At 45.8% G+C, this 24,443-nt stretch overlaps 4 protein-coding genes across 7 annotated transcripts in view; 1 reads left to right on the top strand and 3 right to left on the bottom strand.

Annotated features, from left to right (window-relative positions):
* The window catches only part of LOC6588968, a 33,008-nt gene extending 19,872 nt beyond the window's left edge, over positions 1-13,136 (top strand). The window contains exons 7-16 of the mRNA XM_026988309.1: positions 1,970-2,346; positions 2,877-3,026; positions 3,869-4,051; positions 4,113-4,251; positions 4,823-5,032; positions 8,131-9,149; positions 9,373-9,505; positions 11,113-11,296; positions 11,361-11,861; positions 11,987-13,136. Of these exons, the coding sequence (XP_026844110.1) occupies positions 1,970-2,346; positions 2,877-3,026; positions 3,869-4,051; positions 4,113-4,251; positions 4,823-5,032; positions 8,131-9,149; positions 9,373-9,505; positions 11,113-11,296; positions 11,361-11,861; positions 11,987-12,540 (3,450 nt within the window). The 3' untranslated portion in view covers positions 12,541-13,136. The remainder of the gene's footprint in view (positions 1-1,969; positions 2,347-2,876; positions 3,027-3,868; positions 4,052-4,112; positions 4,252-4,822; positions 5,033-8,130; positions 9,150-9,372; positions 9,506-11,112; positions 11,297-11,360; positions 11,862-11,986) is intronic.
* Positions 13,137-13,518: 382 nt separating this feature from the next.
* Positions 13,519-16,870, bottom strand: LOC6589139 (serine protease inhibitor 42Dd). 4 transcript variants are annotated; one of them, XM_026988204.1, is made up of 5 exons: positions 16,746-16,870; positions 14,273-15,211; positions 14,035-14,182; positions 13,809-13,965; positions 13,519-13,587 (listed from the first exon to the last, which is right to left on the bottom strand). In XM_026988204.1, exons 1-4 carry the CDS (start codon positions 16,761-16,763, stop codon positions 13,841-13,843), a joined length of 1,230 nt encoding a protein of 409 aa, XP_026844005.1. In that variant the 5' UTR covers positions 16,764-16,870; the 3' UTR covers positions 13,519-13,587; positions 13,809-13,840. The 4 variants fall into 4 exon arrangements, with proteins under 4 accessions (XP_026844005.1, XP_026844004.1, XP_002014429.1 ...); XM_026988203.1 differs by lacking the exon at positions 13,519-13,587 and having other exon boundaries at positions 13,743-13,965; XM_002014393.2 differs by lacking the exons at positions 13,519-13,587; positions 16,746-16,870 and adding an exon at positions 16,388-16,461 and having other exon boundaries at positions 13,743-13,965.
* A 1,089-nt stretch (positions 16,871-17,959) lies between these two features.
* LOC6589140 (importin subunit alpha) lies at positions 17,960-20,483 on the bottom strand. The gene is made up of 5 exons (XM_002014394.2): positions 20,399-20,483; positions 19,925-20,073; positions 19,543-19,856; positions 18,915-19,485; positions 17,960-18,854 (listed from the first exon to the last, which is right to left on the bottom strand). Exons 2-5 carry the CDS (start codon positions 19,985-19,987, stop codon positions 18,234-18,236), a joined length of 1,569 nt encoding a protein of 522 aa, XP_002014430.1. The 5' UTR covers positions 19,988-20,073; positions 20,399-20,483; the 3' UTR covers positions 17,960-18,233.
* Positions 20,484-21,683: 1,200 nt separating this feature from the next.
* LOC6589141 (cuticle protein 19.8) lies at positions 21,684-22,989 on the bottom strand. Its single transcript, XM_002014395.2, has 2 exons — positions 22,780-22,989; positions 21,684-22,680 (listed from the first exon to the last, which is right to left on the bottom strand). The coding sequence occupies exons 1-2, from the start codon at positions 22,789-22,791 to the stop codon at positions 21,742-21,744; spliced, it is 951 nt and encodes a 316-aa protein (XP_002014431.1). The 5' UTR covers positions 22,792-22,989; the 3' UTR covers positions 21,684-21,741.
* Between the last annotated feature and the right edge of the window lie 1,454 nt (positions 22,990-24,443).

Here is a 24,443-nt window from a genome sequence, read left to right as displayed (position 1 = left end):
GAAGTTGAACAAATAGTTCGCATTGTTTTTATTGACTGAGCAAAAAGTTTAATGTACTGAGTCGAATCCCCAGAAAGTTCATCGAATTTTTCGCGCGCAATCAAGTTTAATTAGTGCATGGAAGGTGCATCCCTCGAAAGTAAATAGCCATGGCCTGTACGAGTATGTATTTACATTTACTGGCGGCTTAAACCAATTCGAGAGTTTTCCACAGGAGAAGCTTTCAGCAATCCGATCGCACCTATTGGTGGATAAAAATCCATACAAATAAAATCTATCAAAATAATTTTAAGCCAATTCAATTAATTTTGTTTACCGTGTACCGTATTCGAAAACAATTTTCATTTTCGCGCCGACTTTGCACTACGAACGATGCGGAATAAGCCCCATCAATATGCCGATGATAGTAATAATCCAGAATGCAAAAATTTTATGATGGCATTTCATTTGCTTAAATCCAATTTTAATTTTTATTTTTTTTTTGTTTTCCCTGAATGTCATAGTTATCAGAACGGTTGGAATGGGGGCATCTGCTTTTAAGAGTTTTTTTTTTGGCGAATTTTTGTGGAAAGGGCAATTGGAAAAGTTTTGCTCATTTTTGAATGGCATTTGAAAATTTAAGCGAAAAGTTGATTAAAACACTTGTATGGATATAAGCTTAGATTTGCATAAGTTTGACCAACCGTATTGACCAACCGAATCGAATGGTAAGCCAAGTTAACTGACCTACTTCGGGACAACTACTCGTACTTTGGATCAGGGGGGGGGGGGGGGGGGAAACGGGAGGAAAGGTAGGGGAAAGGGGGCGCTTCGAATTCAAATCAAATCACGACGAATCACTTAGCAAAAAGTATTCGCTGGAAACGTGACCCGAACCCCGACCCAAACCCAGCCGAAAGTCACAGCTAAACTTTTCGATCTGAAGAAAAAGTTTCGGCTTCTCACATGTGCAGCGCCAACGGCCACGCCCATCTAGACCATCCTGTCGGAGGCGCCCAAATGATTTGCCGGTAAACTGCTAAACGTGGCTAGGTCGAAAGTCAAGTGAAATTTGCACATGCAAAACTTTTGCGGAGCTTTTCTGCTGCTGTTTCTTTTCAACGCCTTTTAAAGAAATCATACGAATGCCACAAAATTTGAATAGGCAAATGGGCGTGGCCCCTACCCCTTCCCCCTTCCAAGCTTAATCTCGCCCTGATGATGCTGAAGTTTTAGATTTTTGTTTCGAAAAGTTCCATTACAGAAACTTTTCCAATTGGAATTGTTTTCGTTTTCGATTAGTTGCCTCGAACATTTATGTTCATACATATGCTTGTATCTGTATCTTATATACTCCTCCTCGTACTCGTACTCGAACACATATTTCATTTTATTTTCGTGTTATTTTTTGATTTGCACAGGAAAGTCGACTCCTTAACCCTTTCAGGGCACACAAATCTGTACTGGGAGCCGTGCTCGGACCTGCATTATAAATCGGGAATCTCTATACTCGTACACAAACAAAAAGAAGAACTGCCGCAATAATGGGTTTCGCATTACAAGTTTGCAAAAGCAACAAAAATCGAACGCAGCGTTCAATGGCTCGTTCCAACCAAAGTTGATGTCGGTTGATGTAGTGGGGTTCCGCTTATTGGCCTCGGTTTATGGCTTTGTAACTGCACTCGAGAATGTAACAATTTATGATTTTTATGGGAGGGTTCATTGACTGCGTTTTTATATTGCCTGCCTGTTGGCAACATGAACATTTTCCAGAATGCCGAATGCCGAACTCCGAGAGTTGGGCCACTCTCTGTGCCATTGATTTTTGTATGTTTTGGCAAAGTTCAGCGCCGGACTCAATACAATTTGAACTGGCCTCAAAACAGGGACTCTAAAGCTTGCCATCCATCTGTCTATCCTTCCTTTCAGCACACAGAGCTCTGGCCTCGCAGCATACAATTTAGCTTTTGCGTGAATCTTTTCCTTTCAGCAAATTAAAAAACTGCAGCTGTTAACGCAATCAGCGGCGCTGAACCGCGAGACAATTGCGGCCTCACAATTGGCCACATCGACAAGCGGCAGCAGCCAGCCATCGCCAGCTGACAGCTCGACGACGCTGACCGCACAGGGAAACGCCCGGGGCGATGACAGCAGTGGCTCGGTGGCAACGGTGGGCGACATATCTGCCGGATCTGCGGGAAATTTGCAGGCGACTCGCTCCGGTGGTGGTGGGGAAGGCGACGCCAGAGCAGGAGCCCCCAGCATTCTGACAGTCGATGAGGACACGCTGTCACTGGATCGACTCAACTCGCTGCGGATTTACATGACATCAGTGAAGACCCTGCCCTTTAATTTGCGAATTTATGGGTAAGTTGCAATACCAAATACGCGCCAAAAAGTAGACACTTTCACGTGAAATCAGACCGTAGACTGAGGTTCTTGGGAGTTTGGGGCAGCTTGCAATAAGTTCTCATTAAGAATGAGTGAAAATGCAAATTCCTGCTTTTCAAGCAAACAGGGAACTTCATTTTACGGCCGCTTGATTAATATACGCGACGAAGGAAAACGATTTCCCATTGCCTTCGCTCTTAATGGAAAATTTATTTTATGAGCAAACATAAATAATAAATGCATAAAGCAACCGAGGGCTGAGCATGAAGAATGGCTCATAAAAGTTTAACGCTGCGAGTATTTTCCCAGGAAAACTTGCACCGAGGACCTCGTCCTTGCCCTCGTCCTTGCCCTCTCCCTCGTCCCGGCCCAGTATTTCAATCTTGCTGGCTTCCTTCTGGCCACACTCCTGGCTGCCAAGTGTCTAATTTAGCTAATTAAGCGACTTAAGTGCAGGTGACTACAATTTGCTTGATTTACTGCCACTCGTGCACTTTCTCTTGCAGCGAGGACCTGTTCTCGGATCAACTCTATATGGATATCGGGCTATCCAGCCGCCTGCTCCACATCATGGCCAACTCGACAATATTCGCCTCTGTGATCTCCTACAAGAACTTGAAAAGTTTCCTCCCCAAAACCTACTACACCAGAGGAAGGTAAGTTAAACAAGCCCCCAGTCCCCCAGCCCCCCAGCCACCCAGTCCCTGGGCCGCCGTTGCCTTGATTGCGAGTGAAAGTTATCTTCAGTGGTCATCATTGCGCTTTATAATTAGTTCGAGGCAGCAGTTCTGCTGGAAGTTCAAAGAAGTTCTGTGTGCAAGAGGCAGTGAATACCAAAAATTTAAATGAGATTAGTAGGAGTTTAAAAGAAGGAGACGAAGAGGACCCATTGGGAAATGCCTAGACCAGAGAAACGTCCTCCTGCCTGTGCTTTGGCGTTATGCATCTCCCACATTCCACAATTCAATGTAGTTATTTGAGGTGCCGACGTGCAGGAGTATGACAGATACATATATACATATGTATATACATAAGTCGCAGCTTATGGGCACCAATATATAATTTGTAAGCCAACGTTTGCCTTGCCCCTCAAATATGTGTAATTCCAACAGCCGTCACTCTCGTGCAGCATTGCAACAAGCAACAAGCAACAATATGGCTTTCTTTGGCTTAAGCGTATTACTCTTTGCTGGAAAGAAGCACAGAAGCCTGCCTGCGAGGACAACGACAACCAACGACAACGACATCCCATGCTGGAGCAGACTGTAATTCTAAAGCCGTAAACAAAATGCAAATATGGAACTGCACACACAAACACAGCGATGATAAGGAGACAAAAGAATGTTTTCAGTAGAACAGGAGATGCTAATAGAATTCCCATCCATAGATGTTGTGCATACTCTTGCATAAAAGATGTGCACAAGCTCTAATTTAAACTACATATTTGTTAAACTACTTTTAAGATTTAATGCACTCTACATTTCCCACCAACTCCTAGCGATCCCAGGGACTCGGACTATGTGCTGGCCTCACGGATTATCCAGACCTGGCTGTTTCAGTCCAATCGCTCCAACGACAACTTTCGAGAGCCCCTCGACTTGCCCTTCGAGTCGGGCCACGTGGAGATCATTTTCCAGCACGAGAGTGTGCCCAAGGCCGGCGATTGGGTGGCCGTGTGTGGGTAAGCACTGGGCGAGATCCCCCCAATTTACAAGCCACTAAATCTTCCATTTTCTGTGCAGACACGACTACAAGGCCTCGTTCGAGTCTACTTGGCGATCGGACTTGTGCATCACCAAGCACCTGATGGCCAACATAACGCGCTGCATTTGCCCGCTCTCTGGAACCTATGTGGTGATGTTAACCAAGCGCCAGCAAAACGTAAGCCCGGGACTCCAAGGTCGCCAAGGCCACACATTTATTAATTTATGCCACGCCCCGCTGCGGCCTCCATTTAGTTATCCAATTCATGCAATTCACGTGTACTAAAGTGGAAAGCTCCTTTTGATTTGTGGCACTTTTAGGACCTGCCATTTAGTGACCGAACGAACGCCCGCTTATGGCCTTGCTCCGCACCCCCCACCCCACACCCCACACTCCACCTGGGAGCCGGCCCGGCCCGGCCCGGACCGAGCCGAGCTTTATTTCTTTGTGCAGCCAACGTCCGCATTTCCGCTTCCTTTGGTCGCAATCAACAACTTGGCCTTTGGTGCCATGAACTTGCTCCAAATGCACTCTGCTTTCCGACCTCCGTTCCTTCGTTCGTTTGGCGATGCCTGCATCCGCTTTGGCAATTCTTTAAATTGTATGCTCTTAATTGTTGTCGAGAGTCTCCAAGGCGCACAATTATTTAAGCCATAGCTGCCAGCAGTTGGCCAGCAGTCGGCAAGCAGCCGGTCTTAATTCTGATGCTAATTTGAATTGCTAATTGTTTTCTCAATTTCATTCGCAGACCACGCAGTCGCATGCCCCGCAGCGGCCAATCTTCGTGATCGCCAGCTGCGCCTGCTGTCTCCTCCAGTGCGGCTCGGCGCTCCTCATTCTGGTGCCCATCTGGTGCAATCGCAAGTGCGCCATTACCTTCCTCAAAATCCAGTTCTGCATCTCAACATCGAGCGTGATGCTCATTTATGTGCTGGGCTTCATGAAAATGCTGCCAGTGGTGAGTATTCTCTGTTTTCTCTACTTTCTGTGCTTTCTCTAACGAGGGCTTTAGCTCTTTCTCTGATCCTCTTGAGAATTCCTTTGCGTGTGCACTCTTTAATGCATTTACCATTGCTACCATTGACCCTTTAAAACAAAGCCTTTCGAGTGTTTGCAATGGGAGAAGAGAACCAAAGCGTGAAATTTAATTACGCCAAAATAAATAAACAAATAAAGTGGAGGAAAGCCAAGCTGAAAGCAAAGCAACCCAAAAACCAAAACCAAATATACAACCCAGAACGAAAAAGAAGTGGAGAGTGGAGAGAGGAGAGTGGAGGGGAAAACAGTATAATAATAAAAAGTGTTGCATAAAATAAAAAGGAATAAAAGGGAGGCAGTGCGTGCCTTCCAAGACGTGGAAGGGAACGGCACAAGGCAATCGAAATACAAATGAGTTTCCCTCCTTAAAGAAGAAAGAATTCCCATCGGCATTAACCACCTAACCAAACCCTTAAATAATAATTATTTGCAGTGCGAACTTATCCGTAACATCGCCAGTTGCCGACCGATTTTCAGACACAATCGGGCTCGACTTTTCAAATAATAATCACGGAGAGGCGGAGCAGAGAGGAGCACCTCTAATCATCATCAAAACAAATTAGTGTGTCGTCTGGCAAGTCTTTGACCAAGTCAGTAATACGGCGGAGAGCAAGGCAAATAATTTACATTTAGTTTGTGTGGCAGCCAAACGGAAAATTCATGGAAAACAATTCCCATACCTTTTGGCTGGGGAGCTGCTTGGATGGAAATTAAAAGTCAACAATGCTCAACGACCAGCTCAGAGCTCAGAGCTGGGAGCTGAGAGCTCAGAGGAGCAGGTGTGGGTTGCCTGGAGGAACTAACTAGAATCGAAATTAATATTTATAAACGCACATTCCCAAACGTTTGAAGCGGGTGGAAATGTTAATGGAAAAACGGCTTCAGAAGAGAGTAGAAGGGATGCGAGTACCAGTAAATGCAATGTAAAATTCCAAAGCAAGAGCTTTGGGCTTAGCCCCGAAACCCCGAAACATTGCAAGAATCTGTGGAAGTCCCCGAAGAACCCGAAAAACCACCTAAATTATAAACGTAAAAAGCATAAGCGAATAAAGTTGCGCTACTTAATCCCAGGGGGTCTTGAGACGCTCTGCGAAAGCAGTAACTGCGGAGCTCTAACAAGAAATAACATTTTTGAATTAGTAATAAACTGGTCCGCTGCGAAAACAACGGCTCAATAAATGGATGAAAAACAAATAAAACATTGTGTGCGACAACGGAGGGACAACAAAGGAAGAGTCAGCCAGCAGATACAGATACAGATACAGACACAACGCCAGCAAGGGAAACGAAAACGCAATGCGAAAAGGTTTAAGCAATGGAAATGGAAAATGAAAACGAAAACGAGGGAGGAGTTGGGGGAGCAACTCACAACTCCAACCTAGTCCGCAAAAAGCTGACAAAGGCAAACGACAGGACGTATTCTAGGGACAAAGATGCCTTTGAATCCGTCCATGCAGCAAATGGAAGAGTGATATGTTTGCCTCTACATAGATGTTTTTGGCCTTACGCAGAATTGGGTTCTTTGAATGGCGGTAGCTTTGAATACGGCAAGCCTTTGTGCCACTGACGTATGCAGCATTCCTGGCTGTTGTGCTGGCATCCAGGCCGAAGCCAAGACCAAGACGGTAGAATCTGGGATAGACACAATTCGGGTTGAGTTGTCGCTAAGAATAACGTCGCATATTCGTACGAGTTATGCAATTATGGGCGCTCCCACCTTGCCACAGCGGTCTAATGAGCAACTTACGTCACGGAGACTGACAGCCACTAGGAGGTGTTGCACAATGCGATTGAGTTTCAGGCAGGGCAGGGCAGGGCCAGGCGCGGAAAAACGCCAAAGGGAAACTTTGTCTTAATAAAACGAGACGCACGCACTTATTATTATTATTGCACATTAATTGCGCGCACAGGCGGGTGGGGCGGGGCGGGGCGGTGCGGGGCGGAGCAGGGCAGGGCAAGCCAACTTTATTAAAAAGTAAAGCACAATCATGTGCACACATGCAAATTTTATGGTTTGGAACACGTGTCACAGCACAGCGGAGGAGGCAGGCCAAGCTGCCATCGGCGACGGCCGTCAACCACAGCAACCAGACCATGCACCCGCACGCGCACCCGAACACGCCCATGCCCACACTCACGCCCACGCAATGCCACAATAAATACAATTAAAATATTCATTTTACTTATTGTATATATTTGCGTGCATAAATAAAATACAATTTCAGGACGACAGTTAAACGGAACGAAAAAAAAAAAACAATAAATAAATAAGAAAACATAAATTACGTATACGACTCGTCGCCGCGCCCTCCCTCAAGGCAGGGGCGTGAGGCATGAAGCACGGAGCACGGGTCGTGCCACTGCAGCAGCAGCAGCAGCACAACATATGAAAGGCAAAAGCTTTTAAGCGCACTTAACTCATAATATTCCGCGGTGAAGCGACGAGGTGGAAGTATTCGTATTGTAAATTGAAAATTAAAAAGCTGACAAAATTTGTTTCACTTTTCCCCGAAGGCTATGCGGATCGGAATACCAGGCAATATAGTAATTCCGTGCCGACCTCGGCTCCACGGGCTCTAGTCACCCGTGTGACGCAGATAAAAAATGCTTCTTAAAGCCGCGACAGAAATTATACCCACTGAAAAGCGTCCTTTAAGTAGAGTGGTCTGTGCACCAGGACTTTTGGGGACCCTAATGGGGAGCTACAAAAAATATACAAATCCCAAAATTGTTTACAACTTTTTAATAACTAATGTTCCGCCTTGGCGAGGCCGAGTCTATTAGGTGAAGAGGCGGGTGTAATAAAGAAGTTTATGCCGAGATGTCATCGTTTGAGTTGTAAAAAATATTACGACCAAATAACTTATTTTGCTGGCTGGCTGCCGGTGATGCGGTGATGCGCTGCGGCGCGATGACAACTTCTTGTATTTAATTAAAAATAACGATGTTGCAACTCACCCGCCAAAGTACTCCATTTCCTTATTAACGGTCTGGTCTCTAATAATTTCCTCTTTGCAGAACTGGCACGCCATCATTAGCAGCTCGCTGGCATCGCTGTTGTTGCTGGGCGTCTCAACGCTGATTGCGATTGCTTTGGTCATACACACGGAGCTGATGCCCAAGAAATATCTGCAGATATCTGCCGGCAGCAAGCCGGCGACGCCCACCAAGCAGGACATAAGACGCCGCGAGCGCGAGAGTTTAAGCAACATTACCCAAATTCGCGCCCAGTTGCCGGTGGGGGCTGCGGTGGGGGCCACCACAAGCTCTGGCAACAATCGCAGGCCTCTTTCGGTGAACAACAATTCGTCTCTGCAGGGCGGAGCGGCGGGTATACGTGGCGCCATTGGCATTAGCTGGCTGCTGCCGCTCCTCTTCGCAGTTGCCGCCCCACTAATCTGCAGCATCATTGGCAAGTGGCCGCGCCATTGGTGGCTAGATATTCTGTCCACTGTGTCTTCTTCGGATGACTCTGTCAGCAAGTCCGATGCCGAACCAACGGAGTTTGATGGCGTCTACTATTCAACGCATTCGCTCCTCAATGGCGATAATTTACGACTGGAATCGGAAGCGCTGCTGGGAAATGCAACGAGCTCTCCAGCTGAGACATCATCAATTGGGCTGGGCGATGATGTGGCCACGTCAACGTCATCAATCACAGCCGGCAGTGGCAACACTGGCAACAGCACTGGCTCCAGCAGTGACAGCAGCATGGCAGTCGAAGTAGCTGCGGCCTCGACTTGGCCACAGCAACAACAGCATATGCCAGCCACTTGGAGCCGCACCACCTCCTCTTCGAGCACTTCAGGCTACGGATTTCAGGCCGCGGCTCTAACTTCCGACCTGAACGGAGCGGCATCGACGCCGTTGTCGCCTTCTCTGAGCTTCATCCTGTTCGTTTGCATCGATTTTCTTTTCATTTTTCTTTTCTTTGCTCTGTTTGCCATTTTAATGAAGAAACTTTTGTGGTTGTGGCACAAGAATCGCAATGTGCATACGCATCCGTTGGATAAATTCAATCTGGCTCTCCAAAGGCGGTAAGTCGAAGAAAACTAGAATACAGATAAAACGGAATGAGAATGGGGCAGGACTTTAAAAATAATCATGATGGAAAGTTTACAAAACCCAGCCTCCCTCCCCGCCCTCGAAGCGACTTCATATTGTGGTCTGCGCTAATCTAAGCTGAATAATCACTGCCCGCAACAATCGGTGCTTAATATTATCGTCATTTTCTTAATCTATTCCAACGTATTCCGACAGACTTGGCCTACTTTACAGGGCAGGAGGACTGCTACTGGTTAAGCTATGCACCGATGGGTTCTTCATCGTTTATGTTAATTCATTACCGGATACTCTGTGGGCATATCCGTTCGGCATATCGTGTATAATATTGGTAAGTCCAGAGAACAGTACACATGCGTTGAGCGTTAAGGGGCTTAGTGCCCGAATATTCGTAGCCGTTTGGCTTACTGGTCGGAAGTTCAATTTGAGTCCATCCTTCGAGACAGCTGCCACCGTGTGTCACCGAAACTATTGGGGTTCGGGCTGGGGTTCCGTGGGGTCTTATGCAAATCCGGTTTCCTTTTTATTTTCAACGTCTTATTAAACTTGCATATTTCATCAAAGTGTAGAGCCTGCATACACTTACAGGTGACGGTGAAATTATGCATGCAAAAACAACGGAGGGCGTGAGCACGGAAAACCACGCGCGGAGCAAACTGCTCGCGCAGACTGCATTAGCAGCCAGATCAAAGTACCGGAAGAAGCCTTTTTGTGTTTATTTTGCACTTGCCTTTGACACTTGGCTCTGGTTTCCGCCTCCTCGAGCTCCTCCTCAAGCTGTTATTGTTTTCTTTTTACTCCTCTGCTCGTTGATTTGCTGTGCAAATGAAATAAGTGCGCTTCACTTTTGCACCTTGCCACTCAAGCGGCAACTTCTGCTCGGCTCGGACGAGCCAAGTTCCAAGTTCCAAAGATACAATGCACACAAGTTTTTGGATTCATTGAGGAAGAAGCTTACCGAGGAGACCACTGCTTTTGCTTTTGCTTTGGCTTTTGCCGGCACTTATTTGTATCATTCTTCTGCCACAACTGAATTAAACGCATTTAACGCTCTACGCACGCCCCACAATCAGCTCACAATTCAATTAAATAAACAATTATCTACACAAGCCAAGGCATTGGGTAGGTGTATCCTTGCAAAACTAATCACATAATTACACGCACACACTTTGATGTGGGGATGTGGGGATGTGGGCAGCCGGCAAGTGAGTCGGCATGTGGGGCGCATTCGGCACATTCAAATTCAAATACAAACAAATTAGGTCGAGCCCCTTCTTGAATCGAAACCGCAATGTCTACAACCCTCTCCGTGCCAGTGGTCTGGACTATTAATGTGCACCAAAATCACTTTGATTGTGGGCGTAGGCCTCTGTAGGCCTCCGTAGGCCTCTGTTGGCTCTGTCTGCGTTTCTGTTTAATTATTTAAGCAAGGACTAAAGCAGACATTAAAAGGCTCAGGATTCTTTCCGGTACATGGAAGGGAAGTCCATACCATAAGAAATGTTTGGCATACGAGTATCGAGCCCAGGCCGGAGGGACGACTCCTTCGCTAATTTCGCAATTAATTCTGGTCGAAAATCCCGGCGTGGTATTCGGTGTCTGTCTCCCATAAATTCCGCCCTCGGGAAAAGACACAACAATGGCTGTAGTGCTCTGGTCAGTTCCATATGTTACACCATCGATTTATGGTTGCCTTTTGGTCATGCATTCAATTTCCTAATCGGTTGCTTCGATTTTCATGTTGGGAGTCATGTTGGGGCACTCTGAGGGTCCCTTTAATTGAAGTGGCTTCCGATACTTAACGACTCAATCGTCTTGATAAGCCCCATATGGTTGACACACGAATTTTATTAGGCTCTACCCAGACCCTAAGAGAAATTGTATATTGTATGTGCGTACGTACAATCACTGCCATTACTCAAACCGCTCCATTTGCAGGGCTTCGGAATCCTCTTTTGTTTTGTCATCAAGGCTGAGAGCCAGCTGCGGGGGCCCCCGTTCCTGAGCAGCAACGGTAGCAGTCAGAACAGCTCGTTAAAGCAGACAAAGTTCAACACGAGTAAGAGCAGCCTGGACGATAACTACTGCACTGCAACGGCTAACGTCAACAGTCCATTAAGCTGTAGGTTGTCGCCATGAGAACTAGACTGGTTCAATGCCTAACCCGAATCCAAATCCTTTTACAGTCTACACCAACCATGACAAAGAGAAGGAGAACGAATGTGCGGTATCATTGTCAATGTCAAATGCAGGAGTAACGGCTGCGGAGGCATCGCAGGCATCTTCATCTGGAGCGAGCGCCCCGCCCCTGCAATCAAAGGTGGGACTGGAGCTGTCCGGAGCAAATGGAACTGGCGTTCAGCTGCCGTTGACAATCATTTCCACGGCGCCGCGTTGCCAGGCAGCAACTCCGGCTTCTGTGGCAATTGGCAGCTCGACGAAGACCTTCCTCGGTGACCGCCAAACGCTGCCCCTGACTGTTGCACCTTCGCCGGACACACGCTGCTGCGCCCTACTTAGTGGAGGAAACGCATACGATGCATACACGATGAGCATGGGGATGGGGGGACTTACAGGGAGCCTTGGAAGGCGTACATTGCATCAGCAACCAACTCATTTCCGTTCGGGACCATACGGGGACTTTGTGGGTGTCGAGACACTGGATATACTCCAAGGCGTAGCAGCAGGTAGGTAAACCCGTACGAAAACAGAAACTACCCCAGTCCCAATCGAAGAAGTGAAATTACAAATGCAAATGGGAGTGCATTGAAAATGATATTCGCTCCGATGACCATTGTAAATCTCCTTGCAGATAGCATAATTGGAATTCACACCAGCGCCATAATGCCCTCGGCCACGTCCGCTTCTCATTACGTTCCGCTGCAACATAATCCATATGTAGATTTTGTGCCCAGCTCACTGATACTCAGCTTGCCAGCGCCCCAGTTGCCACCACCGCCGACCATAAGTGGCAACCTGAGCGGTGCCGGGATGTCCAGCGCCACACTCTCGATGTCGTTGCCCACACCAAACCCCAAGACGCAGAAGCGGGTGACCATTCTGGAGCCCACGTCAAGGACGACCTTCGACCCTCTGCTACCCACAATGGTGGCAGCAGTGGTCTCAACTTCCACCGTCACCAGCACTGCGACGGCGGCTGCAATTCCTACATCTACGCAAAGTGGCGAAGTAGGATGTGGCAGTGGCAGTGGCAGTGGTGCTGATGGCAATGATGCCACGCTAGATCGCATCACCCTGGACCTCGACTATTTACTAAATAGGGGAAATTTGGAGAACGGAGAAGGAGGTGGGCCAGAGCCATCGCCCCCCCAGCATGCGCCCACTGACGACACACTGAAAAACTGAATCAACAACAGCAAAGTGAGCGGCACTAAGCCGACACATTTATTCTATTTTGCCTATACTAGTACTAGTACACTAAGATGCATTTACGAGGCTTCGATTTTGAATATCAGGTGTAAATAAGTGTAAATAAATGGACTAGACAAGCCTAAAGTAGAAAGCTCTGTGAATATTTCTGTTTTTATGCATTAACTAACATTAACTGAAAGTTGTTGAGTAGTTTAAAAGCTGACACGTGACGGATGGAGAACTATGATAACAATCTGAATCCAACTCACAGTTTAGCCCCATTATACGAGTGTATCTCTCTGTCGGAGAATAATATGGTATGCTAGGTTCTCATAATTGGAAAAATATCATTTCGAGTGATTTCGACATCAAGCATAACTAGATTCATATTAAGATTACAAAAATTAACTAAGCGACATCGCATATTAAAACCAACTGAGAGAATTTAAACAAGAGGTAACTTTTTAGCTAGATTTACAAAAGGGTACTAAACATAACAATATGAAAGCGATAAATTAAAGAGCGAGAACACTGAAGTGTGAACAAGTTTTTGATTCCATTTAAAATTTTCCTAGTCTTAACACAAAATAAAGCCCAATTAAGATATGAAAACTTACAAAATACAATAATTGTAATACTAATAAGAATAACAGGACTATTTCTGCAACAAAATTAATTATACAGATATATCTTTAAATAAACTCAAGACTCTTGTTAGAAAAACTATGAAAAAACCAAAGCGAGTATGATTTTCTTTTCAAATATGAATTGGGCAAGGTAAGGAGTCATCTATATGTTATTCAAATCATAGTAGTACTTACTTGGCTTTGGTTGCCTTTTGGGTGACTCCGCGATAGTCTATGAAGTGGAAAAAATATCAGAAACCTGTGAAAGAAATCTTACGTTAGAAATACTGATTTATACTTTACGATTCCTTAAGCGACTTACCGAACTCTACCATCGTTACAAAATGACCAATTGGTTTTGTTCTCCGGGAAGGATAATTACATCACGAATCGTGCTGAAATGCTTAGAGCCCAACTGGATCCCCGAGTAAACGTACAGTATCAATGTAGTGTATTGGGTCGACAAAAATACTTCACATTAACCACACACCGCCACTAATGTTTACTGTTCTACAACCATCACCAAGTAGGAATATTTACCACCAGGAAATCAACAAAACCAACAAAAACTACACTGTTTTACATGTTTATTAAAGATTAGTTGTAATTTAATTTTTAGGAGCTTATTGCACAAACCTTCTACATATCTGCACGATCATCGCAGGGCTCTAAAACTCTACCACGTGTCCCATCAAGTAGGTGACATTCTCACTGCGTATGGCAAAGAAAAATGGATGGTCGGCCCGAAAGAACTTTTGACGGGAGGAATTGCTGATCACAATGGGTTTATACTCTGACGAAAAAGAAAACGGGATGGGATGCCATAAGTTGGAAGCTTGTGGGGAGTATATATTGTACATACCTGCCGCGGCTCTGGGTGGTTCCGATCCAGAACCAGACTCATTTAGGTTAATCCGCAACTTTTGGAGAACGTCGGCTACGGGCAGATTTCCGGAGGGATGCACATGCTTAAAGTTCGCCGATGCCGAAAAGATCTCTTCAAAACCGAGCTATAAATAAATTGAATTTTTAAATGTTCTCATCGCATATAAATGTCCGCGCATAACCTGAAGTAGGCAGATTATTCCCATTCTACTGACCTGCTTCAAGGGCTGCCGCAAGCTGCACTCGAAATCGATACTAAATTTAGGCAGCAGCACCTGCACTCCCTCCATTTGCATGCACTGCTGCAATGCGCCCAGATCGATTCCGCGCAGCTGGCTTTCCAGTTTCGCGAGTCCCTCGCGTTGGTTGGGCAGGATTAGCAGCATGGACAATTCTTCAGCGTGCTCGTAGGGAAGCTCAATGGCGCGGGCGTTCAGTTCCCTCAGCTCCGCGTACTTCACAAACATATCGTCGTCGAACAGCATGGCCACCGACTTTGATGTTTCGCCTTTGTTGCTGTGGAACTCGTAGAGACCCGTACGGTATGCACTAAAGGGAAGAAACCACTTGCTTTGGAGGTTCGCCGCCAGCAAGAGCAGCAGCTTGGCCGCATGACCACTATCTACAAGAGTCGATTGCCAGTTGCCGCCTCCAACAGCGGCCAATATCTGTTCGCTTACGTGACGACGCAGCTTCTCCGTCTGTTCCATATTGATGCACTCGGCAGTCACATGAAAGTATGTTTGAGCAATTTTCTGAAAATCTTCAGCTATCCCTCCAGGGCTGGACTCAGGGCTCGGCTGTATCAGCAGGCGGTTCTGCAATTCAACGTGGGTATCAGCATCCCTGGTTACATTTGCAAGCTCTGCAGCGTAATAGTTGGCCATCTTGGCATTGCTTGGGAAGCGTTGCTTGAGCCGCAACAGCTTCTGGAATTCTTCTGCGGTGGCTCCATCTGAGCCAAGGTAGAGGAGTGCCAGACTGGCTTCCAGGAGCAGAGGCGACATGAGCACATTCTGATCGGTGGCCGTCGATGCAATGCTGTGATAGATCTCCGCAGCTAGATTGGACTCCGGTGGAACGCTGCTCGCAGGGGGATTGGGTGCTTCACTCATAATGGGGCGGCTCAGATCTGCTGCTCTTGCGATGGAATCCTGTAAAATATGTACATAAAAAATAAATTAATCTATTCCACATGCTTGCAATCTAAGCATACATATATCTATGATGGTTTACGCCATATGATCTATTAAATTGAACCATCTTAGCCTCAGATTCCCTTTCAGCATAATGTGAAACACATGTGTCGACATTTATACGACACTAACATAAACTTTGCCCTGAACTATGGCCGTTCAACTGAAATTTTAAAGAAAAAGTGCAAATAAGATTCTACACTTTACACTAATTTCCATTGCGATTCGCCGCCTCCAAGAGACAAAACTTAGCTAGTTGCCACTAAAGTGGTTTTCGTAATAAAAAACTAAGCGTAATTTCTTTTGTTTCAATACCTAAACAAGGCACGAAGGAACAAAAGCACACAGAGTACAAAACAAATGATTAAATAAATAAAGTAAGCGAGAGAACACTTGACACAATTTTCGGCAAGTAAACAAAACGGAAGCGCCGAGTCGGAAAACTTTCTGACAGTGCTTTGGCTGTATATTTCACGCGAATTTTGGTTTGGCTTGGTTTGGTTTGTTTCTGTTCTTCTCGGTGGTGGGGGCCCACTCCCTTAACCAATCCCGAATTGCATTTCATGGCGATTCCTATGCGGCGCGCACACTTTCTGCTCGCTTAATTGCCCCATCAACCAACTGCACCCCCACCCAAATGGAAAATAAAAACGAACTGTTTTCCGCTCAAAGTATACGTATACACGCCTACGCCTACGCCCACGCCTACGCCAACGGCAGCGTCACTGCTCTCGCTATATAAGTAGCGCTACTCTAATACTAGACATTGTTTTTGTTTATTTTTGGTGCGCCAATTTTGTTTTCTTTCTTTACGAAATTACACTACATCATGAGTTTGTCAAATGTGTTGTTTTTTAAAGTCTATTGCTCTATTGCAAAATAGAGCGCAAATGCACATCCGACGTTAATGGCTGAGTGGCATATGGCAAATCCTCACTGGATTTCCATAGCTGCGTGCGAGGTCATGGCAGCGCTTTCGAAGTGGCATCATCAACCACAATAGTTTTCTGTGAAATATTCGAGCAGCAGTCAATTCTGATCAGTGGCACAAAGGCCTCTTCATTTCGTTTGAAATGAACAGAACACCGTTTTGACTGAAATAGTGCCGTAACAATATTTAAGATACGCTTTTACCTGAACGAATCTTGTTAGAAGTTCTATCGAGGTAGTGCTGAACAGAAAACAGGAGACAGAAAATTATGTAAAGTTTGTGCCTGTAAAGATTCGCGCCCGCACGCAGCTTCGGACAAAAATCGACTAAATGCTCGCGCTCGGAAACAATAAAAGAATTCAAAAAGAACCAATTAAGTTTGCCCGGCGCTGCTCACACCCGCCTCATCGATGACGACACTTGGGCAATGCGGAGGCAAAAGCTCTGGCTCTGGCCAATGTCTTCATACCGGTTCAAATTTTCGGCAACTACTTTTCCGATGCCACATTTTAATCTATTTTTATAATTTGTTTGCCGTGAATTAAATCTAAAAAGACTTACGGTGGACTGCCGCTGCATTCGGTGTGGGTGTTCATCAGCGTCGACCGTTCACGAGTTTGGTTTTTGTTTTGGAGCGCTGCAATGAACGATGATTGCCGCGGATGCTGCTGCTAGTGCCGCCTTCTCCAGTCCCCAGTCCCGCTGTTGATTGAATTGAGTTGTGCGGTTCGCTCTGTTTCCATAGTTCTTGTTTAATCATTTTATCTAATCTGGATTGGGGTCGCTGGACGCGTATGTGGGTAATTCTGTGTATACTCGTATGTACTTGCTTTTAGCTGCAGATGAAGAAGCAGCGAATGTAGCATTTATGTCCGAAACTGTGCAAGTGTAAATTTGATACACATCCTGAAAAATAAGAATGCATTTATTAATTGAAAGGAATCCAAATCAAAGACTTATCAAAAGCCAGAGACTTACGATGAAATCTCGATACATTCGTTTCATACTCAAAAAAAGGAATCTCTTCATTTAAAACAAAACATTTCATCAGGTGACAGAACCGATAGATTGGGAAATAAGTGTTCTACAGTTTAACTACATGTCTCTGTGGCGACATCTGACGGCGAAGATCAGGAATGTATATGAACAAATGTATGCTTATTGCTACAAGGGGCACGACACACCACCTGGCAATTCTACATTTATTATACACAACTTTGGTAGTTTAAAGTATGCTATGGTCACCGTTGTTTCTCTCACGTCATTGTTTTATAATGATTCTGTCCCCTGATGGCAAATCAGAAAAATGTCGATGTTGTTCCATGAAACTGCATCAATCAGAAACGTCGGCTGCATACAATTTCATCAATCAGAATCACAATAGACTTGTGTAAAAGTACATATTTAAAGAGTAATTTAGGGTAAAATGAAATGAACAAATAAACAGCTGGATGGATAACATTTGGGCAAAGAATATAATTAATCATTCAAACAATTCAAACATTCATTATTTATTCATCAACTTAAAATACAATATTACGAATCGAGGATGAGGACACTGGTGGTGGGTTGTAAATTGTTGTAATGCTTGCGCGAAGGTGGATGGATTAAAATCATAATATGTATACATAAATAAATACTAACAACCTAAAATAATGTCCGAAACGGGCCCAAAAAGTTTCCAAATACAAATTTAGGGCACACAGACGGAATCTGCACAGGGCAATGCTCCAACAGCACAGCTGAGTAGAGCGGATGCAATTACGATTTGAAAACGAGATGCAATTGGTGTATAATGCACTACCAGAGATTCAATAAATCCGTGGGAGTGGTGGATAAATAATGCCATTCTGTTTTGAGAGATTGATAAAGGTGAGAAAAAAACATGTCTGTGTCTGTCGTGTATGCCTCTCCAAATGCTTGAGTATGTTCACTTTGGGGATTTTTGGGGGATTTTTCGTGCTGTGTTAGAAGATGACTATGGTAGTAGTAAGTGTAGCCTAGCGCGGTCGCAAGTTAGAAGAAGTTGTATGATGTGTAATATGTAGCCTAGAATGTGTAACCACCCTCTGGAGCCTTAGGCTGAGTTGCATTAAATTCGAGGGCTCCATTCACTTCCTGGGGGGCGAGCTCTTGCTCGGCCTCGTCGTCGCCATTGCTGAAGTAGGTATCGATAATTGCGTACGCCTTCTTGTACACCTCTTCGTTCTCGTGTTGCTGCAATGTTTCCAGTTTATCCAATCCGCCCATCTCTTCGACCATGAGACAGAGGTTCTCAGTACCGCCCAGTTTCTCGGCCAGCGCAAAGAGGTTGGACAAGCCAGTCTGCACAACTTTGATGGTGCGTGGATCTTTAGCATCGAGCAAGTCGATGAATGGCTTCAATATTTTGAACTTCTCAATCAGATCCACAATCTGCTCTGGGGTGCCCGATGTTGTCGTGTTGGTCACTGCCCATGCGGCCTCTTTTTGTGCCTTAAAATCGCCCTTCTCGAGCACGTTGCGTAGTTGTTGGAAGATGCCAGCTTCAATAACTGCTTGGATTTGCTTCTGATTACCTGCTGTTATGTTACTTACAGTCCAAGCAGCCTCCTTGACAATGTTGCTCTTGTTGTGCTGCAGCAGCAGACCCAGTCGGGGCAAGCCACCCGCAGCAATAACAACATCGGTCTGTAAATAACAATAGATATTAGCTAATAATTCAAAGGTACCATTCGATTGACTACTGACCTGTACATCTGTGCCGGTGACAATGTTTCCCACACTGCGCAGTGCTGGCACAATTATGCTGGGCTCATCCATTTGCAAAAGTTTCACTAGTCTAGGAACTGCATCCGAGTCCACTACCGCCTGAATCTTGTGGTTGTCATCATCGGTGACATATGACAAAGCCCAGCAGGCGTCGGCCAAAACCTGAATATCTTGACTAAGCAAAAGCTGCGACAGAACTGGCAGCAAGCGTGTCACTTGTTCAAAGGGCGGCGAAGGATTCTTGTTGCGGCACAGATTAGACATCAGCCAAACAATGTTCCGCAAAAATGAAAGCGGCGTTTCGTTGTTAATCAGCGGCAAAATACCATCGATGACATTATGTTGGATTACAATGTCGCGAGCAGCGGCTCCATCGCCGGCTATGTTACCCAAAGCCCATACGGCCTGCTCAGCAAGATTGATAGAGTTCGACTGCAGCAGGGCAACAAAATGCGGCACCGCATTGTGCTCGATGACACAGCGTGTCTGGTCAGATGTTCCCGAGGCAATGTTTGTCAAAGCCCAGGCTGCCTCAAACTGCAACATGGTACTGTGGTGGGGGGTCACTGTAATGCACCGCATGCACTAACCTACTGCAAATACTTACTTGCTGGTGTTTTGAAGAAATCGTATGCAAATGGGAACGATGCCATGGCCAATCATTAGATCAATGGGTGGATTGCGCTCGCGACTCAGCATCTTCCGTGCCGACTGCATACCCATGAACTGGCGCTCCTGATCCTCGCTGTTCATGGCCGCCACAATCTCATCCACCGACAGCTGCACCGGCGACTGACCATTTAATTCTTTCAGGGGCGAGGTGAGGTCTTCGTCGTTGATGTTGCGACGCTTGAACATCTGATCCTCCTTTTTGGACTTGCGCAACTCAATGGTAACCTCATGGCGACGCATGCGCGAGTCCTACAGATTAGCAAAAGTGAGGTTAATTCCGAGCGCATCAACCCGCCACAGCCCGCCGCGAAACGTACCTGCGTGTTGATTGTGTTGGACTTATAGGAGCCCTGACGAGTGTTTGCATCCGTTTTATTCATGACGAAAATTTTGATTTAATAAAATTTTGTTTTAAAATAATTTGTTAAGCTCCAGTTGCTCCGAACGACAAGTGTAGAATGTAGAACTGAAATAAATGATGTTGCAAAGATGTGTGAAACAAAATGACAAGGGCTGCTTTGATTCGTTTTCCTTTCCTTCTCCTTTGAGCCTACGGCGCCGGCAGAGCGTCGGCAGAGCGTCGGCAGAGGCAGATCCAGAAACGAAAGCAGAGGCGAAAACGCAGACCGATAAGACCGGCTTTTCAGAGGGCAGGCAAGAAACAACAACAAAGCAACAGCTGCAGTCAGCCGCCATTTGCACATTTGGCGGCGCTGCCTTCGCGGTAAAGACAGACAGACAGGCAGACAGACGGACGGACGAATAGGTGTTCCTTTTATTTGCAAACTTACCTTCAGGTTATGTGCGAAACCGCAACGCGTGTGTGCCTCTGCGTCTACGTTATTTGGAAAAAATCACTCACATAAAAATTTACACAATTTTATTGTATATTCCACTAAAAATGTTTACGAATATTTTGTACTTGTTAACACGTTCCCGAACAATGAAGTAAATGTCGCCGTTTAGTTTGAAAAGCAAGCGAGCGGATTTATCGAAAAAGTAACTAACCCACTTAGCCCCCCTTTATTTAAACTGGAGAACAAGTTGAGCCCACCCGCAGAAAATAATACTGCTTGTAAATTCTTCTTTCAGATCCATGCATTTCCTTTACTTTTAAAATAAAAAAGGTTGCACCTGAACTGCGTGAAAGTCTCATAATATTCGTGTGGGTATTTAAACACCCAATGGATAATACCCGACAATGGGTTAATCGATCTCTGTCTATGATCGTCCGTGGCTTTATATTGCTAGCTAACCCAGACTCTAAACACTGACCACTTAATTTTATCCGAATGATGAATCGATTTTCTACAATTTTTAAAGACTTCGCTTTTTGAGCTATTTTATTTAATAAAGTTTAAACAAAACAAGTTTTTTTCATGGTAACTACACCGCAACTACACATTTAATACATATCAACTACATATGTATGTAGTATGGAAATTTGTATACCCTATTTTCTTTAAATTTTGTTACAAGCCAGTTTTCCAAGCTGCTTTGACAATGATTTTGTCTCATAATGTCATGTTTTTACCTATTCATATAATTGATTTAAAATATTTGTATCGTTCAATTTCCTGAATGAGTTCGTTCGCGAATTATCAACTCGCTCTTTTAGTTCGTTAGTTCAGTTCACCGATCGATACTAATCGGCTAAAGAGATCGGCTACAATATTGCCCGCCAGATTCAAATCGCAAATCAATGCGCTGTCGTCTTGTGGCCATGTGATCATAGATGCAAATTTTTGTTTTTAAAAATTCTCTCTTTCTGTAAATACAAGCAATAGCAATTGCAATCTTCGGGTGTGTGTGTGTATTCAGCTGCGCTGTATTGGCTGAATCTGCAAATCTCGCCGTCAGTTTAAATATTAAGTTTTAACGGTTCTGGCTCATGCGCATTTGACCGTTAAATAATGAAATACAAATTATATTGAATCTTGTTATTGAGTTAAGAGTTGAAATAAAATTAATTCCATTACCATTAATTATTAAAAGGTAGTTAAATCGCTCTTTCAATACAAAATTGCGGAGAAAAATGACCTGCGCGACAGGCGTGCGAGAATGCAATAATTTTTGTTTCGTGCTCAATTTATTTTGGAGTAATTTTTTCAACAAGGTTCTGTAGTGTCACATTCTAGGCTGTCTTCTTGTCGTCCCCCCTGTTTTCCTCATTAACGGGCGCTGGGGCGACTGTAGAGGTAGTGTTGGCGTTTACCGCCGGAGCAGCAGAGCGCGCCTCCACCACATCGGAGTCATCGTTGTTGTCCGCGGCAGCGGGCGCTGGTGAGGCAGGGGCGTAGGGGGGGAACTGCTGATCCTGCGGGTAGTCCTGCTGGGCCTGCTGCTGCTGCTGCTGCTGATCCTGTCCGTCAGTATAGTCAACAGGAGTGGGTTCGAGCTCTGGCTGTGCAGGTGCCTCTACAACTTCACCGTGCTGTTCGGCGACCACCTGCTGTGGGGCGAAGAGCTGCTGCTGGTGGATTTGCGTCTGCTGGGGGTAGTATATGGGGGCAGGCAGAGATACGACAGGGGCGGAACGGGCGGCTACGAAGGGCTCACGCTGGACCACGGCATTGAATCCGTTGATATCGTCAGCGGTGTAGGACACCGTGCGCTTGTAGCCATCGGCATCGAGCACGCTGTACGAGCCAACCACATTGCCTCCGTCACGAGTCTCCACTTGGCTCTTGATGTCTCCAGTCACGGAGTCGTGCACTCCATAGGAGAAGTCGTAGCGTGGGGCCGACTCCACCTCCACCTGCTTCACAACGGTATGCAGGGGCGCAGGTGCAATGGTCTTGACCAGGGGAGCAGCCACAGCAACGGGCGCAACGGCCTTGACAATTGGAGCTGGAAGGGCATAGGACTTGGCGTACACGGGGGCCGCGGGCACGACGGTCTTGGCCAGCACTGGAGCCACATGGTGGTAGACTGGAGCGGCATACGGTTGATGATATACGGCTGCTGGAGCCTGATAAGTGGCATAAGTGGCCGGATGGTATCCAGCGTACGTGGCCGCGAATCCGGCGCTGCAGGAGCCGGCGATCGCCAAAAGGGAGACAACAGTCAGAACCTGTGAGTGGAATGGATTTCAGAGCGTGCTGCATGAGCCGTTGAACTGGAATGATGGGGGGACATCCTTGTATCATTCGATTCCCAAAGTACAACTTACTTTGGCTTGCATCTTGAAAGGGGAATTAGTTCCTTTTAGATTGCTCGTAGATTGAATGGCACGTGCCACACAAAAGGTTCGAAGCGAAGACTGGACTTTTGTATCCGTGTCGGTTAAGAGTGAGGCGGAATGGAGTTCCCCGACTCTTGGCGATGCAAACGACGTTGACTTAATGATGCGGTTCACTCCCGTCGCTTGTCACTTTATATGGGGCAGGCATAGGCATAGCCCCAGCCCCAGCTCCAGCCCCAGCCGCAGCCCCAGAATTAGCTATAAGAAGTTGCGCTGGGCCAAACCGGTAATACTTACGAGTATGTACAAAAGTATATCTGGTGCCAGTTGACAATTTGACAATTGTCGACGGAACTGGTTTCGGTAAATTTGTCTTCGCTTTGGTACTGGCATCGATTTCGGATACGGTTTCAGTTTCAGTTTCGTTTTCGTTTCGGGCTTCGATTTCAAGTTCAGCGCATTGGCGCTTCCTTGTAGGCCTACAGGAGGGGTGCGTAATTAATTGCGATTCGAGTACTATTCAATTAACTTTCCCATTGTCAACTCAGCACCTTTTCACGGCCCCCCCTCAGGCGTCTGCAGCCATTACAGCACGGCTTGCGTTCAGCACTTGACACTCATTTTGTTTTTCTTCGAGACATGCGCGCCAATGAAGCGCGAAATTTGCTGCCATCGGAGGGCCAGGTTACCCCAGAGGGGCCCTCACCTCACCCCACCTCATCCCACCCCACCCCTCTTCACCTGCTACCAAGATGTAGGGGGACTTGTCACAGGGGTCCGCTTTGACTTCACTTTGGATGCCGTTTGTATGTCAGCAGCGTTTGCTTCATTTGCGGCATGATTTTCAGTTTTCGTTTTTACCCCTGCCTTTTAGAAAACTTATTATTGTTCCATTTCATGTTTACTTAATGGTGGGTGTCCATGGGCGTCGTGTCCCACATGCAGACATTGGCACAGTTTCTCTACAGTACGTCTGATACGTCTCTCAACAGCTGGAACAAAGGTCCAAAAACACAAGTCCGAGCAATGGGCAAAGAGGATTACTAATAACTGCGCTCCTTTATTTCTCATTTCTGTGGACATGCCTCCTCAATGGGCACTCTGAGGTCAAATGTAACATTAAAGGGTAGGCAAATCATAAAGTGGCTGCGAATTATTGTATGAATGCATATTTGAGTTCGAGTTTGAAAGGAAACCAAGCCCCAAATTACAAAAGTTACAGTTGAGAACCTGCACCAGCTGCTCCATCCTGCTCTATGAGGGAAAACTGACGGAAACAGAAACATTGGGTCTTTGGAAGTGGGCCCTAATTAATACAGAAGACTTGAAGGTTGCCCGAAAAGGTTTTTCTTGGAAATTCACCATAGACCAGGAAAAAGTTGTCAACTCATTTCAGCGGTTCGAATCGATGTAATTAAGCGGCTTCAAGGAACTCCGAGACCTTTGTACAGTAGAGGCGATCGATGTTCAAAATTGTTCAAAAATTGAAAGTGCGTGAAACGTTCAGGGGCCTTTGTGTCCGTCTTGGAGGTTGGTGTGAGCCATTAACATCCGATTACAGTGTCCGAACACGTACCCCAGACCATCAAGATGCGTAGGCATAAAATACAAGAGACAGAGAGAGAGGGAGAAAAAGAGAATTATTCAGAATA

This window comes from Drosophila persimilis, unplaced genomic scaffold, assembly GCF_003286085.1.
Source record: "Drosophila persimilis strain 14011-0111.01,24,50 unplaced genomic scaffold, DperRS2 tig00000191-arrow-pilon, whole genome shotgun sequence".
Taxonomy (NCBI): Eukaryota; Metazoa; Arthropoda; class Insecta; order Diptera; family Drosophilidae; genus Drosophila; species Drosophila persimilis.
The sequence above is the reverse complement of the archived record's forward strand: the minus strand, read 5'-3'. Positions and strand labels throughout refer to the sequence as shown.

Coding starts and splice junctions, on each gene's coding strand:
- LOC6589139 (XM_026988204.1), bottom strand. Junction 14,183..14,272: donor TGCGGCAGCCCTTGAAGCAG/GTCAGTAGAATG, acceptor ATTTATTTATAG/CTCGGTTTTGAAGAGATCTT. Junction 13,966..14,034: donor ACCACCCAGAGCCGCGGCAG/GTATGTACAATA, acceptor CTTTTTCGTCAG/AGTATAAACCCATTGTGATC.
- LOC6589140 (XM_002014394.2), bottom strand. CDS start 19,987: ATGAATAAAACGGATGCAAACACTCGTCAGGGCTCCTATAAGTCCAAC. Junction 19,857..19,924: donor CCAACACAATCAACACGCAG/GTACGTTTCGCG, acceptor GCTAATCTGTAG/GACTCGCGCATGCGTCGCCA. Junction 18,855..18,914: donor TCACCGGCACAGATGTACAG/GTCAGTAGTCAA, acceptor TGTTATTTACAG/ACCGATGTTGTTATTGCTGC.